General features: G+C 41.7%; 2 protein-coding genes across 2 annotated transcripts in view; both read left to right on the top strand.

The window, feature by feature from the left end:
• The window catches only part of SLC35F5 (solute carrier family 35 member F5), a 142371-nt gene that overhangs the window by 58717 nt on the left and 68375 nt on the right, over positions 1–15279 (top strand). The gene's annotated exons all lie outside the window — the stretch shown is intronic.
• Positions 3088–15279, top strand: part of GPR39 (G protein-coupled receptor 39) — an 82642-nt gene continuing 70450 nt past the window's right edge. Inside the window, exon 1 of the mRNA XM_005508941.4 lies at positions 3088–4477. Coding sequence (XP_005508998.2) covers positions 3610–4477 — 868 coding nt within the window. The 5' untranslated portion in view covers positions 3088–3609. The remainder of the gene's footprint in view (positions 4478–15279) is intronic.

Genomic DNA, 15279 nt, shown 5'->3' with positions numbered 1-15279 from the left:
CAAGAAAAAAAAGTCAATGTGTTTTTATCTGGAAAAAAAAGTTAATCCTTTTCACAGCCTCATTTTCTTTGCTTTTGAGATAGCTCTCTTTTTCCATTTAAGTTTTAGAGTTTTTCAGCTAAAGAAAGCAAGAAACCAAAGTATTTTCTTTGTTCCTGTCAAGTAGCTTGAACAATTTGAGAACAGAAACCAGCCAGAGCAGTGTGATTTGCGTAGCCAATTAGGGTGGATTTGCATATTCACAACACGGCTATCGAAAAATAATTCTGCAGCGATAACACAAGTGTGGCAATGCCTGTCTGCCAATCAGAGCACCCTGGCTCTCGTGCTAGATGGTAATCGAGAAATAACCATAGAGCAATTCTGCAGATTGGGCACCCCGAGCCAAACCACGGGCTGGCACTACGCAGCTGGGGAAGAAAGAGCATTTCCAAGGCAGCAGCAATACAATATCCCTGCACACTGGAACAGTTTAATCTACAATCCAGTTACCTAAAATGCAACAGCATCTGTCAAATGAGTTTGTTCTTGCAAGATTCGTTCTAGCTACAACTTGTGCTAATGGTCACTTCTGGGGGCCCAACCTCATTAGGAGTTTGGGGGACTTGGCTTTCAGTAAGATGGCAGTTAGCCAAGAACTGAATACCCTGCAGCACCTCTTGCCCTTCAGCTCAGCCAGTGGCCCATGGGCATGGCAGGGTGCTGCATGGGGGACTACACAAAGTGCAGAAGATGAGCTTTGGACAATGGCCTAAAGGATGGGTGACAAAGCTCTGCTTTCTTCTGCTCCAAAAGGCCTTTCACCAGGCTGTTATCCAATGACCAGGCAAGAAAGCAAGCAACCCTTCAGGAAACACTGTGGACTCTGTTGAATAACAAACTGGGGTGGGTGATCACAGCAGCTTTATTATCTCTGTAAGTGAAAAATCACTTTATATACTATAGTGACAGCAATCCACCCTGCACGTCAATGTTTCTCTGGCTCCCACCACTTGTCACCTCCCACCAACAACTGCATCGCCACAAGTGTACAGGTGAACACGATTGTGGCCAAGCGGGTGTTGCACAGAGCCAGCTGCCACCCTGTGCCCATGTAATCTGCATCTTCAGGATGCTCTGTTTTCTTACCAAGGGGCTGACCAGTGATTGTCTGCAGTATGTAGCATCCATGTAGTGCTGATTTTATGAAGAAATACGGTGTCTCTATCCTTAATGCTCTTGACACCTCTTTGGTGGTGGGGCTGAAGTCATGGTGAGCAATTGCAACAAATTGGGTCAGCAAGGACACCCTGGAGCATTCTCCCAGGTACAACTGCACAGGCTGCACTCACTTTCAAAACTGCTAACGGAAGGGCAACAACACAAAAATGAACTTGTGGTACTCACTGCTTCAAGGTATGGAGGAAAACTTAACAAAATCCCTAAAATTAGACCATTACACAAATCATAAGTTTCTAAACTGGTATCACATCCACCAGGGTAAAGACTATGAGCTCTCAACCTCCATGCCACAAAGAGGAATTAAGCACATTTAGTTGGGGAGAAATGTCTCCCTCCAGGAAGATATATTTTTTTATAATCATCCATGACAGGGATTTTATACCTACCTCTGAAATACTCACTGCTGGTTTATCTAGTCCAGTAACCTGTGTAAGAGGGTTTTTTTTTCACAGTCTGAGTCTCTGAGTATCCACAATTGTCTCTTTCCTTCCTATCCCCTTTGTGGCAGCAGCTCTTTATTAGAAAGTTAATAAACTTTGTGTATGTTCTAAAGATAATATTCAAAACCGCAAAATTGCGTTCTGCATTTTATAATTGGTGTGGAAAAAGGGGGAGATCTAATCCTATTGGGCCTTCTCTCTCTTCTGCTCTCTCTCTCCCTTTTTCCCTTTTGATGGTAAGCAGCAAATTTTAATTAGCTTCATTTCCACAATTCAGTCATGCATATGTAATCTTTGTTCACACTTTTTATAAAGTAAAATTAAGTGAAAGAAATTGGGTAATAATAGAAAGCTTGTCTGAGCAGAACAAATGTGAATTATCAAACATAAGGAAAGATGACTGGGACTACAGGGCTTGAAGTTGTGCAAGGTTTGAGGTGATTTTTCTGAAACAGGAATGCATAAATAATGCATAGAAACAGGTGCTGATTATCCTGTTTTGGGCATCTTTTCTTCATTATATACTTGGGCTGCTGAGGTGCAGTGATAACCACAGAATGTGAGGAGACTGCTTAATAATAGCTTTCTAGTGTTTCTGTTTTATCATGAGCTGAAAGTGTCACATGAGCTTGTCTAGTTAATAAAAATCACTTTGTGAACCCACTGTTCTTAGATTTGGTATTGGAGCAGATCACTGTACTGGGCCTCTCACTTGATTATAGCTGCGGAAGCTATTCCACCGTTTTGCATTGTAATTTGAAGGTTTCCTAACCCATATACGCACCCTCTAATTAAATGTTTCCAGGGGTTACCTTGGGAGCCTTCAGTGCTATGGTGTGAAACTAAAACTAAAAAATGCATTAAATTCATTCCCCCTGGGGTGCAACACAGGAGAGAGAAGTTCATTTTCATCCCCTGCTACTACAGATTATTTGAAAGCATGAGTATGACTGGGATTACTAACTTCATTATTTTTGTTATCTAACGTGAGTAGATGAAAATTTAAAGGGAGACAATCAACGTATCTAAATTTAGAGTTCAGCTTATTTTATAACTTCTGAAAAGACTCTTCACAGCCTAAACAGTTATTTAAGAAGCTGCCAGTTCATCAGCAGTATCGAAAAACCAGAACCTCCTGTTGATGTAAATCAGTCCGTGGCTGCACAAGCTGCGTAACAAACGCAGCTGCAGCAGATGCTGAGGTTTTCATTAAAAGAAATGTAAAGTAGTGAAGAAATTTGGCATTAGTGCATGTAGAAGTAAAGCCTGAAGCCCAGTTAATGTTAAACTTGTGAGCAGGTACTTTCTCTTCAGTGCCTGTTCACACATTCAGCCTGACCACACCAACCTAACAGGGAAAACACCTTTTTGTTCCTGAGAAGAGGCTATTACATTTATTCCTATAGGCTATTCCTATTACAGGAAGTGAATTTCAGACATGGTTGGCTTGCCTTTTTTTTTTTTTTGTGTCTAACCCCGTTTCACTGCCAGTGACGAGGGACAGGCAAGATTTAGGTTAATGGTTAACAGAGCAGCTATAACCACACAGAAACTGTGACTTCCTCATGCCGGGCCTGAGAGCTGTCTTTGCTTGTACAAGGAAGAGGCGAGTGTTGAAAGCAGAGCAGTTCACACCGAAAAGCACTGAAGAACGGCAGCTTCACTAGATAAAGAAAAACAGGAGGAAAAGCCAAAAGGAGCAAGACATGTTTGTTGTTAAGAGAGGTAAGAGCTAAAACACTTTCCTGCTCAGCTTTTTGCCTCAGTGGCTGTTGCTAGCAAAACCCACAGATGTGGTGAGTTGAGACATGCTCGTTACACCTGACTGCTCAGACCTGTGCATCTTGCTGAGAGGGGCAAAGCAACAAAGGATCTATTTGCTGTAAACTGGAGCACCTGAGAAGGCAGGAAAGCTCTTCCTCCCTTCTTTCTGACCCAGGGGCTTCTCATGGCAGAACAGACATCATCTTCAGACTGTTCTGATCTCATTGACCACAGCCATGTGCCTGAGTTTGAGGTGTCTTCTTGGATCAAGATCACTTTGGCCTTAGTGTATGTCTGCCTCTTTGTTGCGGGCATTTTGGGCAACAGCATCACTATCAAAGCCACGAGGATCCTGCAGAAGAAAGGCTACCTGCAGAAGGAGGTTACGGACCACATGGTGAGTCTGGCCTGCTCTGACCTGCTGGTCATCCTGCTGGGCATGCCGATGGAGTTCTTCAGTGCCATCTGGAGTCCCTTTTCCACCCCCAATGGCAATGTGGCTTGCAAGCTCTACTACTTCCTTTTTGAAGCCTGCAGTTATGCCACAGTGCTGCATGTGGCCACCCTCAGCTTTGAGAGGTACATAGCTATCTGCCACCCGTTCAAGTTCAAGGCTGTCTCCGGACCCCGCACGGTGAAGCTGCTCATCGCCTTTGTTTGGGGGACATCTGTCATAGTGGCTCTGCCCTTGCTCTTTGCTATGGGTACAGAATATCCCCTGGAAGCCGTTGAGGGCTACCAAAGTAAGACTGCCTGCACCACGCCTATGCCCAGGCACCACATCCCTGAGCTGAAGCAGAATGCGACCATCTGTACCAGCCTCTCCTCCCAGTGGCCCGTCTTTCAGGCCAGCATCTTCAGTTCCTTTGCTGTGTACATCATAGTGCTGGGATCTGTCACCTTCATGTGTCGCAGCATGATGAAAGCCCTGATGATCCATAAGGAAGGAACTGTGGCAGTGAAGGGTGGACCGAGACATGAGGAGCAGTACCTAAGGAAAAATGAGAGCTCGGAGGGCAAGAGCACCAGGAGACAGATCACTTTATTTCTGGGTAAGAGCCCTGTCTTCCTCTGCCTCCCCTGCCCCCTTTCCACATGGGAAGGAAGCCTAGAAGCTTTTATTTTATTTCAGCAAGTTTCCTCAAATTGGTGATGCATGGTTTGAAACCAGTGCAAATTGAGGGAGAGGGATACTTTTGGTTGCGATTATATATTTTAAGAAACCTGATTTCCCTGCATGTTCTTTACTCACTCTTTTTGTTGTTAGAACAAGTGGGAGAGAAGAACAAGGAAAAATCCATTTACAGTCTGTTATTTATGTTGTTTGATTATACTGCATACCTACATGCTGCAACATGCGTAACAGGGTGCTGCTGCTTGGCCTTTGGGGTAGCAATAGGCAGCGGTTGCCTGGATATTAAGTAGCCCTATTTGCATGTTTTCCCATTAAATTACAAATATGTGCATATTTAGTAAGGGTCTTGATGGGAGGGAAGACTGTCTTGCAAGATCTGAAGCTCATCCGACTCCAAAGGTACATCCCTGTTAATGTGAGGTGCTCCCTAGAGGGTACTTATTTAGCCTCAGCAGTTGTGTCCAAGCGTTGAGAAAGCTGGGCTGGAGAGTTGATTTGGTCTTGCAAATTGCTGTTGCACACTCTGAGGTTTTTTTTCCTGGATTTATTTGAAGGCCTATAACCTTGGAATTATGGTTGATTCTGATCTCTCTAGCCACATTTGTCAGATGAAAACTAATCAAGCTGTCATTTCGCCAACTTGGAATCTTGCTGGGCTGTGATCCATGTAGTCTCCGCATTTGTTGATGCTCTTAGAGGCACCCTTAATCATGTTCTGGCTGAATTACTGTTAGTTCTTGTTTTGTTAGGTTGCTGAAGATGATGCTGGATATAATAAATGAAACATCTAGAGTATGAGCGGACAGTAAACCTAGTATTTGTGTTGCTTTTTGGTGCCCCAGTTGATATTGTGGGCGGGGGGGTTGGAATTGAAACTCATGGGTCTGTCTGCAGCTTTAAGTAGATGAGCTTTTTTTTTTATGACTTTTTTTCTTTTTGGACTTGAGAATTCTCTGTTTCCTTTTCTAGTCCTGCCTTTGCCATGATCTGTGGTTGGGATGTGAAGCTGCAGGGTAAGGAGCGCAGGGGGCATCCAGCTCCTTTTCTGCTGCACCTGTGTGAGAGGTGGGAACATAGTAAAAAAACCTGTCTTGAAGTCAAGACAAATGACTCAGAGCTTTGGGGAAAGGGTGGAACTGCACCCTGTGCCAGCAGACAGGGTGACGAAGGCTTCAAATGGGAGATGTGACACTCCAGGCTGTATAGAGCTCTTCCTTGTGCTCAGGGTGTCATCTAATGTAGAAATAATCTCCTCCTGCAAGGTGTCTGCCAGTCTGGGATGAGAGGCTCCATGTCTGTGTGATTAAAAGGGCTCTTGGTATCCTTACTCCACCAAAAGTACTGATTTTTGGGTAGAGGCTTGGCAGCTAATGCTAAATACAGCACGTTGTGCAAAGCAGGAAAAGAGAGAAAGCTCTGCTCTTTAAGTTAAGTGCTACTGTGGGATCCTTAAATGTTTGTTGATGTCTCTCCCCTTGTAAATTATATTCCATAGCTGCATTAAAGCCTTGTCTAACATCCAAAACCTATAGCAAGTTCTACAGGTTGAGAGGTGAAGGTAAACTGCTGTAGATTTTCTTCCCCTCCTTGATTATTGTTCTTGCTCTCTGATGGTCTAGTGTGGAATAGGGCAGAGCTGCTGCTGCTTGCAAAAGTGTTAAAAAGCTGAATGAAAGGGATTCACTTGTCCTTTATTTTAAGAGAATCTGTTGCTAATGTCTGACGTCTTCTTTGTGCTCTCAGCTTCCTGGAGCCAGTAGGTACTTCTGTGAATCCTCCAAAATTATTTCAGTGGCAAGATTCTTAATATGAGTCTTGCTAATTAGCTTGGGTTGTGAAATAAATTAATAAACTGAGAAGAAAGAATCTGTGGCCTGCATCCCTGAGAACAGTGCAAAGCAATTTAATTTGGAGATTTCATAAGAGTGATGCTTTAGGGCAGTTTTAACCCAGAAGAAATGAACATATAAATTGTTTACAAATTGCTGAATTTAACTATAGTGATTTAGAAGTCCTCTTTGTTTTTTATTTAGCAGACAAGTCAAATTAAAACAAATACTTGCACATTCCTAACATATTTCACTTTTAATGTGAAATGTAAATGCCAGTATATAGCATGATGTCTTTGAACATCTAACAGCAATAAAAACATTTTAGCATTTTCATCTTCTAGTTGTTAAAGTGATACATTCTATAAAAGAGATTAAATTCATAAATCTCCTGATGATGAAAAAAAGCTAAATAGAAGGGACACAAGGGGAACCTGGTGTTTTTTAGTGTCATGTTATTGTGTGGTATTTGAGAAAATTCACAAAAATTAATTGCAGATGTGAAAGACTACTTGCTATAGATAGTGTTGGTGCTTGCAGGACAGGCTCCAGATGGGGTGATGCCTGTGTGATGGTGGAGGAGGAAGGTGATAAGGGGCCAAGTGAGGAGAACACCGCTGTTCTGGGAAATTGAGCTCAGGTGAGGAGGGGCTTTTGCCCAAGGAAGGTGGCTGTGAGGGTCAAATGCTTCAACTCAAAGCCCAGGCTGTCTGGTTGGGGATTTGAAGTCCCTGATGTAGAGATGTCAGTTCCTTCTGTTTCTGGCTACCTTACCATGCTCATGATGGAGAGGAAGGACTGGCCCAGTGGCTGCCAAAACAACCCCATGCCTGGAGTTGGGGAGGGAGTACTTCCAGGGGCTGTTCTGCTCGCTTTTTGGTATATTTGTCCCAGTGGAGGAATGTGAATTTGTCACAGTGTTTTGGAGAATATCAATTCAGTTGTTATAAAGTAAGCTGTGCAGTGCTGTTCCTTTCAACTTCCTTCCTGCTATTGCTGTTGGCTTCAAGAAAAACATGTAAGTTTCTGCTTAGTGCTTCTCCTCCTGAAATTAGGCATTTTGTGCTTTTGGGTAGACTGGGGCATACTTTCTGCAATCTCCTTGTGTGTAATTTATTTAATCATCTTCTGAGTCATGCACTAGAACTCCAGTGGGTGAGCCCATCCATGTGAGCAGTGTAGCTGGGACTGGTTGATGCTCTGTAACTTCCCCGTGTTTGCTGAATAGCAGGGAAAATGTAGCTGAACTGGGAAAGGGGAGCGGTGTGGGACGAGCCTCCGCACAAGCTGCTGGTGGGGTGGGCTTTGGCAGCAGCAGCTCCATGCCAGCTGTGCCTGCTTCTTTGCCATGGCTACATCCTTCTTAATCTAGTCAATAATACAAAGGCACATTTATACAAAAGCAGCTGCATGGTTTGTCATCAGATTAGATCTGACCTTAATATGTGCTCTACAATGAAGTAAGTTTTGACTACCCTAGATGAAAAACTTATTGTTTCTGAAGCTTCTGTGACACTTCCTGTGGCATCTTCAGTTTTATGCTTTTAGCAAAAGCATTAATTATTTTGTATAAAGCAGCCTCGAGCCTACTACAGTAGATACGTTGAAATAAAAAAAGTCCTTTAGTGTTGCTATATCCTCTGCTTTTCATTGCAGACACTTCCAGTTTGCTTCTCGGAGCAATACTCTCCTGTTTGCACAGCAGGGAGGTCCCACTGCATGTGACTACTAGGCACTGTGGGTGGTGGCCATCTGCCAGCCAGTATCCAGGCAGAGCCTTTCAGTCTCCTGACTGTGATGCAATGTCTGTCCATCCCAAGGTCTTCCTTCCAGAAGAAAGAAGTATCAAAGCAATCTGGCTGCTATGAAAGTGTTCAGGTGGATGCATTGAAGAACTGTTGTAGCTGCAATGGCTGGCAAAAGCCAGAGATGCAGCTGGACCTATCTAATTGGAGACCCTGCTGGTACCAGCCCAGCTCCACCAGTTCCCCTGTGTCAAGTGGGACAGATAATTTTCTCCATTGCCTCTTTCCTATCACTGCAGAACTGTAGTTTTTCTGCTTTGGAGACTTTTGCTGTAATATGAATTTCACCTGCATGCCTGGACATCAAATATCCTACAGGGAAGGGAACTGTGTATCATAATCTATGGCAGCACCTCCATCTGAGAAAGGCAGCATGGTGGTGTGTTGTGTGTGTGTGTGTGTAGTTTGGGGTTTTTTTTAATTATTTTTACATTTTTTTCTTTCTAACACTTAAGTATGTCAAATACACCAAGCATCAACCTGAAGGCAGTAGTAGTGGTGGTTTTGTGTGACATGGTGTGGTACAGGTAACTTCAGGTCTGGTCTGTTTATAGAGCAACAGCAGTTAGGGGCTTTACTGAGACTGGCAAGGGATGCAGAAGGAAAGAGAGTCCCTGTCTCCAAATCCAGGTAAAATGGGCAGAATGGAAGGGCTGGAACAGCTAGACAGAAAGAGGTCAGTGACTTGATCAAGGCCACAAATGCCATGGAGAGTCACAAATGCATCAATGGGACCTCATGCTAGTGCCCTATCTGCTGGACAGCCCGGCCATTCTCCTGCTGCTTTTTTGGTGGTGACTTAAAACAATGCCTGGCTGTTCTATAGCAATACCGATGCCACTGTAAGCACCATCTGCACCTGGCCATAAGCTAAAGCTAGAAAAAAAATTTGAGTCAGAAAATAAAAAGACCTCTTAGAACTTAAACTGGAGCATATTTTTTTTTCTCCATATACTAGTGCTGGCAGGTTAATGTTTTACTCAGAATAAAGGTATTGTGTGTAGAAATAGCCTTTCCAAAGATCACTAAGGAAGTGTATTTCACAAGGCACTTGGCAAATGGGTTTTCAGGGGGCAGATTACTTCAAGTGGTTGTGAAAAATACATGGTTGTCATCTAGAGGATGACTCAGGCACAGTATAACTTGACAATGGTAGGACTTCTGTTACAGGAAAATTAGATGCTTCTTCATAGGCTGAAAATTGGCTGGGTTTTTTCCTTACTGCAAGAGGTAAAGCTTGGGGATAGAACAAAAACTGATAGAATAACCTAAATGATCAGACTCCAGAACACAGCTTCAGCACATGTTTTTTAAACCAGGCTCCATTGACTCTTCTTGGTTCATTTCTTAAACCATTCTACTCAGCTGCCTTTTTTCAGATACTTTGTTGGAGAGGTGCCTGAAGATAAATACATTGTAGTCTGGAAATGATTTTAATCTCTGTTTTATATGGTGTTTCCATCCCTATATTACCCTGAGCAGGGCTTCAAATTACACAAGACAAGTAGGAGACTAAAGGCACTGGAATGGGTAATAGGGCTCGAGCAGGGAGCATGAAACTCTTATACCAACAGACTGGGGTCTGGCCATTCAGCTGAATGGGACACCCACCCTCTCGCACTAGTAAGATTTTTCCTTTAGGTGCTGCTTTCTGGAAGAGAGATAAAAGCGAAGGATTTACCTACTAGTGTTCAGTAAAATTTGCTTTCTTCTTCTCTGCAAAACTATTAACCTGGTGTCAACAGCAAAACCGATCAATGCTGCTGAATGCTGGTAGCACAAAACTGAAGCTCAGCTATTCAGCAGATGACAATACAAAGGCTGCATTCAGGGGTTGTGGCTTCTTGGGTCAACTGTGTACAAACAACCTCCTCTGAAGAGCTGTGGGACTTCTGTTGGTTTTAAGAAAAATACATATCCACAGTAAAATAGGCTCAAGGCAAACTTCCAAAATCCAGAAATCTGTATGTTCAGTTTTCCTACATTGTAATTTAAAAATGAACATAAGCAGAAAAGAGCATAATTTTCCTCCCTATTGTACAGAAAGCAATTTATCTACTGCTGTTTTTAACTGGACTCATGTAATAGAAGATTGTGCTTTTGGCTTAAGTAGACAGTCTTCCTTTCCTCCTACACTGAGGGATGGCAAAATGGTACAGAGAGAAAAAGAATGGAAGAATAGGGACTAATTGAGGCCAGCACCCCCAGGGTATTTAAGTCTTCTGTAGTTTTAATGGAAAAATCAATGTGTGATTACACTTTGCATTAGAGTACTTAAAAATTGCTTCAGCATGAAAAGTCTACGGCTTTAAAAACAACCTAACTCTGCAAATACTGTGGTCATAGAAGCAAATTCACCACTAGCGTAATCCATGTAATTCTCCATATGTGATATCTTGGCAGATACGGTTTCTTTGGATACGTGACTACTGTCTTCTTGGCACAAGAAGCCCATGAGCACAATGAGTGCTTTACTGGTGCTTAGTGAAAATTGCAGCCATGCTTCTGTCTTTCAGCTGATGCCTACAAGGGAACTTTATTAATATTTCACCTGGTCTGACAGTGAGCTGTAGGTGTTGGCATGCTGCTTCAGTGTAGCATATCCTGCGGCACGTACAGGGCAAGTATCTTTCCACTTCTTTGTGCTCTACCATCTGTGTTGTCCAAAGGTTAAGTGGACAGCTGTGATTTCTTAAGTATTTCTGGCTTATATTGCCTTTGCCAAAAGTCTTTAAGCCTCATTAAGGACTGTTACCAGTGTTGTCCTTGAACTTAGTGTTATTAATAGCGCTCTCTCTTACAAGCTGTAGATTATAAACCTATCAGCCTGTGATTGTTCTGGCAACCCTAGGTATGTGCTAAGAAGGAGGGAAGTGCAGGCAACATCCCTTCCTGTGGCAGCGTAAGCCAGGAAACAGGCAGGGGACTGATATCTTTGGGGAGCTGAGGTCTGGCTATATCATCTCAGCGTCTGGAAAACACACTCTGTATCATGGCAAACCCTCTCTAGGACATGTTTTCTTACAAGTAGAAGCCTTGGAAGCTGTCTCTTTCTTCTAATAGCAGATAAGAAAGCACTAAGATTTATTTACCTCAAAGTGGAGAAATACAGATGTTGTCCCAGGTATGTTCTAAGGTTGTTCTGCCTGGAGAAGAGAACTCCGTGGTGAGACCTTATTGCTGTGTTTTCATACTTAAAGGGGGCTTATACAAAAAAGGAGGACAAACATTTTAGCAGGGCTTGTTGCACCAGGACATGGGTATGGTTTTAAACTAAAAGAGGGTAGATTTAGACTAGGTAGAAGGAAGAAATTTCTTACTATGACAGTGGTGAAACACTGTCCCAGGTTGCCCAGAGAGATGGTAGGTGCCCCGTCCCTGGAAACATTCAAGGCCAGGCTGGACAGGGCTCTGAGAAACCTGGTCTAGTTGAAGATGTCACTGCTCATTGCAGGGGACTTGGACTTGGTGACCTTTAAAGGTCCCTTGCCATCCAAACTATTCTATGAATCTGTGAAATGAGTTGAGGGGGATAGATGATCCTCAGACAAAACACGGCAGTCCTGCATTAAGTAACCGTGTCCTGCCAATTTTAGTCTACTGCCTTCATTCTTCGGTCAAGAGATTGTCTTAAGCATTAATTTTCTGATTTCTCTCTGTTTTCTTGCTATCTCTTCTGAGCCAGGCACCATGTTAAATGCAGATTGCTCTTGCAGCTTTCCAGTTAGATAGGACTCATTCGTGGCAAATTCACAGATGATTTATTGAAGTCTTCACCTGTGAAAATGAAATGCATTATCTGTTTCTCTATTGTTTCATATTCCAATTAAACCACATTTCACAAAATTAAATCTTTTGTTTTCCTTCCTGATGTTAAGACCATTATCTGTAAGAATGATTGCTAGCCTGTGAATTTTAATGGAAGTGAGCTTTATTTTCTGAGCATTTATTAGTAAAGTGAAGCTTTCAATTTTATTGTACATAACTTTTTGGTTTCCTAAAGGCAACATTTGTGTTATAAACTGAGAACCAACCAACTGCCAACCAGTATGTTAAAGATTATTTTCTTCCCTTTCATTGTTATGAGTTCCTAAAGCTATAATTTTACTGGATAGGTAGTACAGCTGAAAAACTAGTAAGAAGGAATTTTAAAGTTGTGTTTTTCACTGAAGATAAACAGTTAAGATTTCAGCTTACATTTGGCACAATGTGCTGTAGCACTCCTCTAGCCTTTTTTTGAGGGCATCATAAGAATGTCTAGGTTGCTAGATGCCAGCTCTATATTTAAGTGAGAAAGCAGTTATCCTTCTGATCTCTCTGGATGCATGAATAACATCAAGGCCAAAAGATTATGGATTAAATGAGTCTGCCAAGAATCTCTTAATCATATAAATAGTGACTTACAAGGAAGGGTGAAACTGAGAAAGATGCCTAGTATTGTTATGAGCTAACTTTTCCCTGTTTCCCCTTAAGCTATTTTTAGGCCTCTGGCTGCAGTGTTTAATTCTTTCTTAAAAGCACTTGCTGTGTTTGTTTTTATGAATTTCGAAAAGCAGGTATTTCAGTTGCAAGTGCAGCTTATGGGGTTAGAGTTGGGGATCTCTCTGCGACAAAGCGTGTACTTGGTACGGAAACATGTAGAGAGAGTTGTGTGAGCACTCAAACACATGGCATCCACCTACAAACAGGTGTGCATATGTAATAATTACCAGGAAACTAAACTTTACTCATGAGTATAAAGAAACCCAGACAGAGGTGTATTAGAGAAGATACCATTGCTTAGCTATCCATCCTTGTCCTCGCTCAGCATAAATGGATTTATTTTCTCATGTTTTATTAGGTAGCATCTGCACAGATATTCAAAAAGCCAGTCTGCTCCATTCTCCAGCTGAAACCTGCAAAAGAGCTCAGATACAGCCCCTCTCAGAGGGTATTCTAAATACTTTGTTCCTCTTCACATATAATTTCTGCAAATCCACCTTGCTTTGCTCATCCATATAATATTGCCTGCTTGGCTTTTGTTGAATGTAATGATAGTCTTACATAGTTAAGAGTCTGCCTCAAGCTCAGGCTTTTGTTTTAGTGGTAGATCTGGCATGGTGCTATCTGAAGATGATTTTGATTTGAAGATATTAAAAGACTGTTCTGATTGCTCCTTCCTAGAAAAATCCCTGGAGTTCAATGTGTGTTTACCTCTTCTATTAAACTGCAATAACTACAATTATTCTAGCACTCTTTCTAGCAAGTGTAAAATTTAAATTGTGGGACTTGTTATGGAAGTGGGCTCCAAAAGAGTTTAAATGTAACCTTGAAGGATAGTGCTGTCAAGAACAAGATATAATCTCCACTTTAGGAAGTCCTAATATTGCTGAGTGCCAAAACCTTGGTGTGAATAGCACAGGAAAATCCCTCTATGCTTGTTCCTTCTCCCATAGATGTCTATGTGGGATCAACACAGAGAGAAATGAATGGGCAGATGAGTCCTGGATCTGTCCCAATATGTTTATTCTTAATGTGAAACTTTCTGTACATGCTGAAATAGGTAAGTAATCAGTCACCACCTTCAGCCAGGTACAGGACCATGAGCTTTTTAAGATGGTAGAACAAAAAGGTAGATTGGACAAGAAAAAAAATTGATTGAAATGGTCTCTCTCAAATTTTGGTTTTTTCCCTACACTCTTCTGACTCCCCAAACATCAACTTTTCAAGAAAAAAACGTATTTGTTATTGGGTGTGGGTTTTTTATCTCTGTGTTTTTATGTGTGTCAAAATGTTTCTCATTTGATTAGCTCTGGTATTAGTTTTTTTCTTACTGTGCCTCACAATCTGTCTCTGCAATAGAGACAACTTTTGAGCTCCCTGATTTTGAAAATAAAACTGAACTTAAATTTGTCCTTTAACAGCATTAAGAATGAAGGTCCTCACCAACTGAGTCTCTTAGTAATGCTTAAGGATATCTATAGATATGTTCTTGAAACTGATATGAGCAGCAATCAGACTTTCAAGTTAACTAAAGATTGCAGTACCCTAGCAATAAGGTACACAGAGATTCAAACAGTATTGTGGACGTGACTTCAACGTGTCAGGTTTAACCATTAGATAAGAACTAACATGATATGGTGAAGGACAAACAGAAGTCAAAAGCAAGCACACTGGTCAAGTTTGCCCATGCCCTCCTGACAGTGGAATTGCTAAAAGCTTTTTAACTTTCTGTAACAACTTTATTCAACAGATCTGTCTGATCAGTAGACAGAAAAGCAGGTCTAAAATGGATGCAAAGGGTTGTGTCACAGATGTTCAAAAGACGGTATATAAGTGATCATTTTGTCTTGACAGCTGAAATACCTGAATTCTAGTGGTAGTGATGATGGCATCAACTCCTGCCAAAATCTGTAAAAGTATCTATTGGTATTTGCAGATGTACACACACCTTTGAAAATCTTGGACAATGATTTTATGGGGGTAACTTAGCTACTGAAGTATAATAGGTGTGTATATATATATATATATATATATATATTTAAACTTGAACTTTTTTCAAAAATGTAATATCTAACTACCCATGTTGAGGCTGGAGAAAAGGGCTACTAAGATGACTGAAGAATGTGAAGACAAACCTTTAACAGAAGCTAAACCCAGTTTGTACTTTTGAATGTAGCAAAATGAAGAACACAGCTGGCTTTGAGTTGTTTGTAAGTACATTGGGGCAGTGAGTACCAAGAAAACAAGATCTGATTTGTACCCTGGTTTGAAAATCTTGCAAATCTGATTCAGTAACAGCCATGTGCAGAGTGACTCTGGGTACAATCTCATGGTGCAATGATTTAGATGCTGTGCATCTTTAGGCACTGCCCAGGGAGCCGAGCCTGTTTAAGTTAGGCTTTATGTCAGGGAGTTTGCAATTGCCTTTGCTTCAGTTGTAGAGCTAAAGGACCTTCTCTCCAGCATGCACGAGTCTTCCTCTTAGAGACTTGAGTCTGAAAGTCATAGTATCCTTGATTAACTCTTAATTTACAAAGCTTAAAATCCATGCTGAGTGTGGATTTGCTAATTGGGTCTATTAAAATTAAAAAAAAAAAAAAACA

The sequence above is a fragment of the Columba livia genome, chromosome 7, assembly GCF_036013475.1.
Source record: "Columba livia isolate bColLiv1 breed racing homer chromosome 7, bColLiv1.pat.W.v2, whole genome shotgun sequence".
NCBI lineage: Eukaryota > Metazoa > Chordata > Aves > Columbiformes > Columbidae > Columba > Columba livia.
The sequence above is the reverse complement of the archived record's forward strand: the minus strand, read 5'-3'. Positions and strand labels throughout refer to the sequence as shown.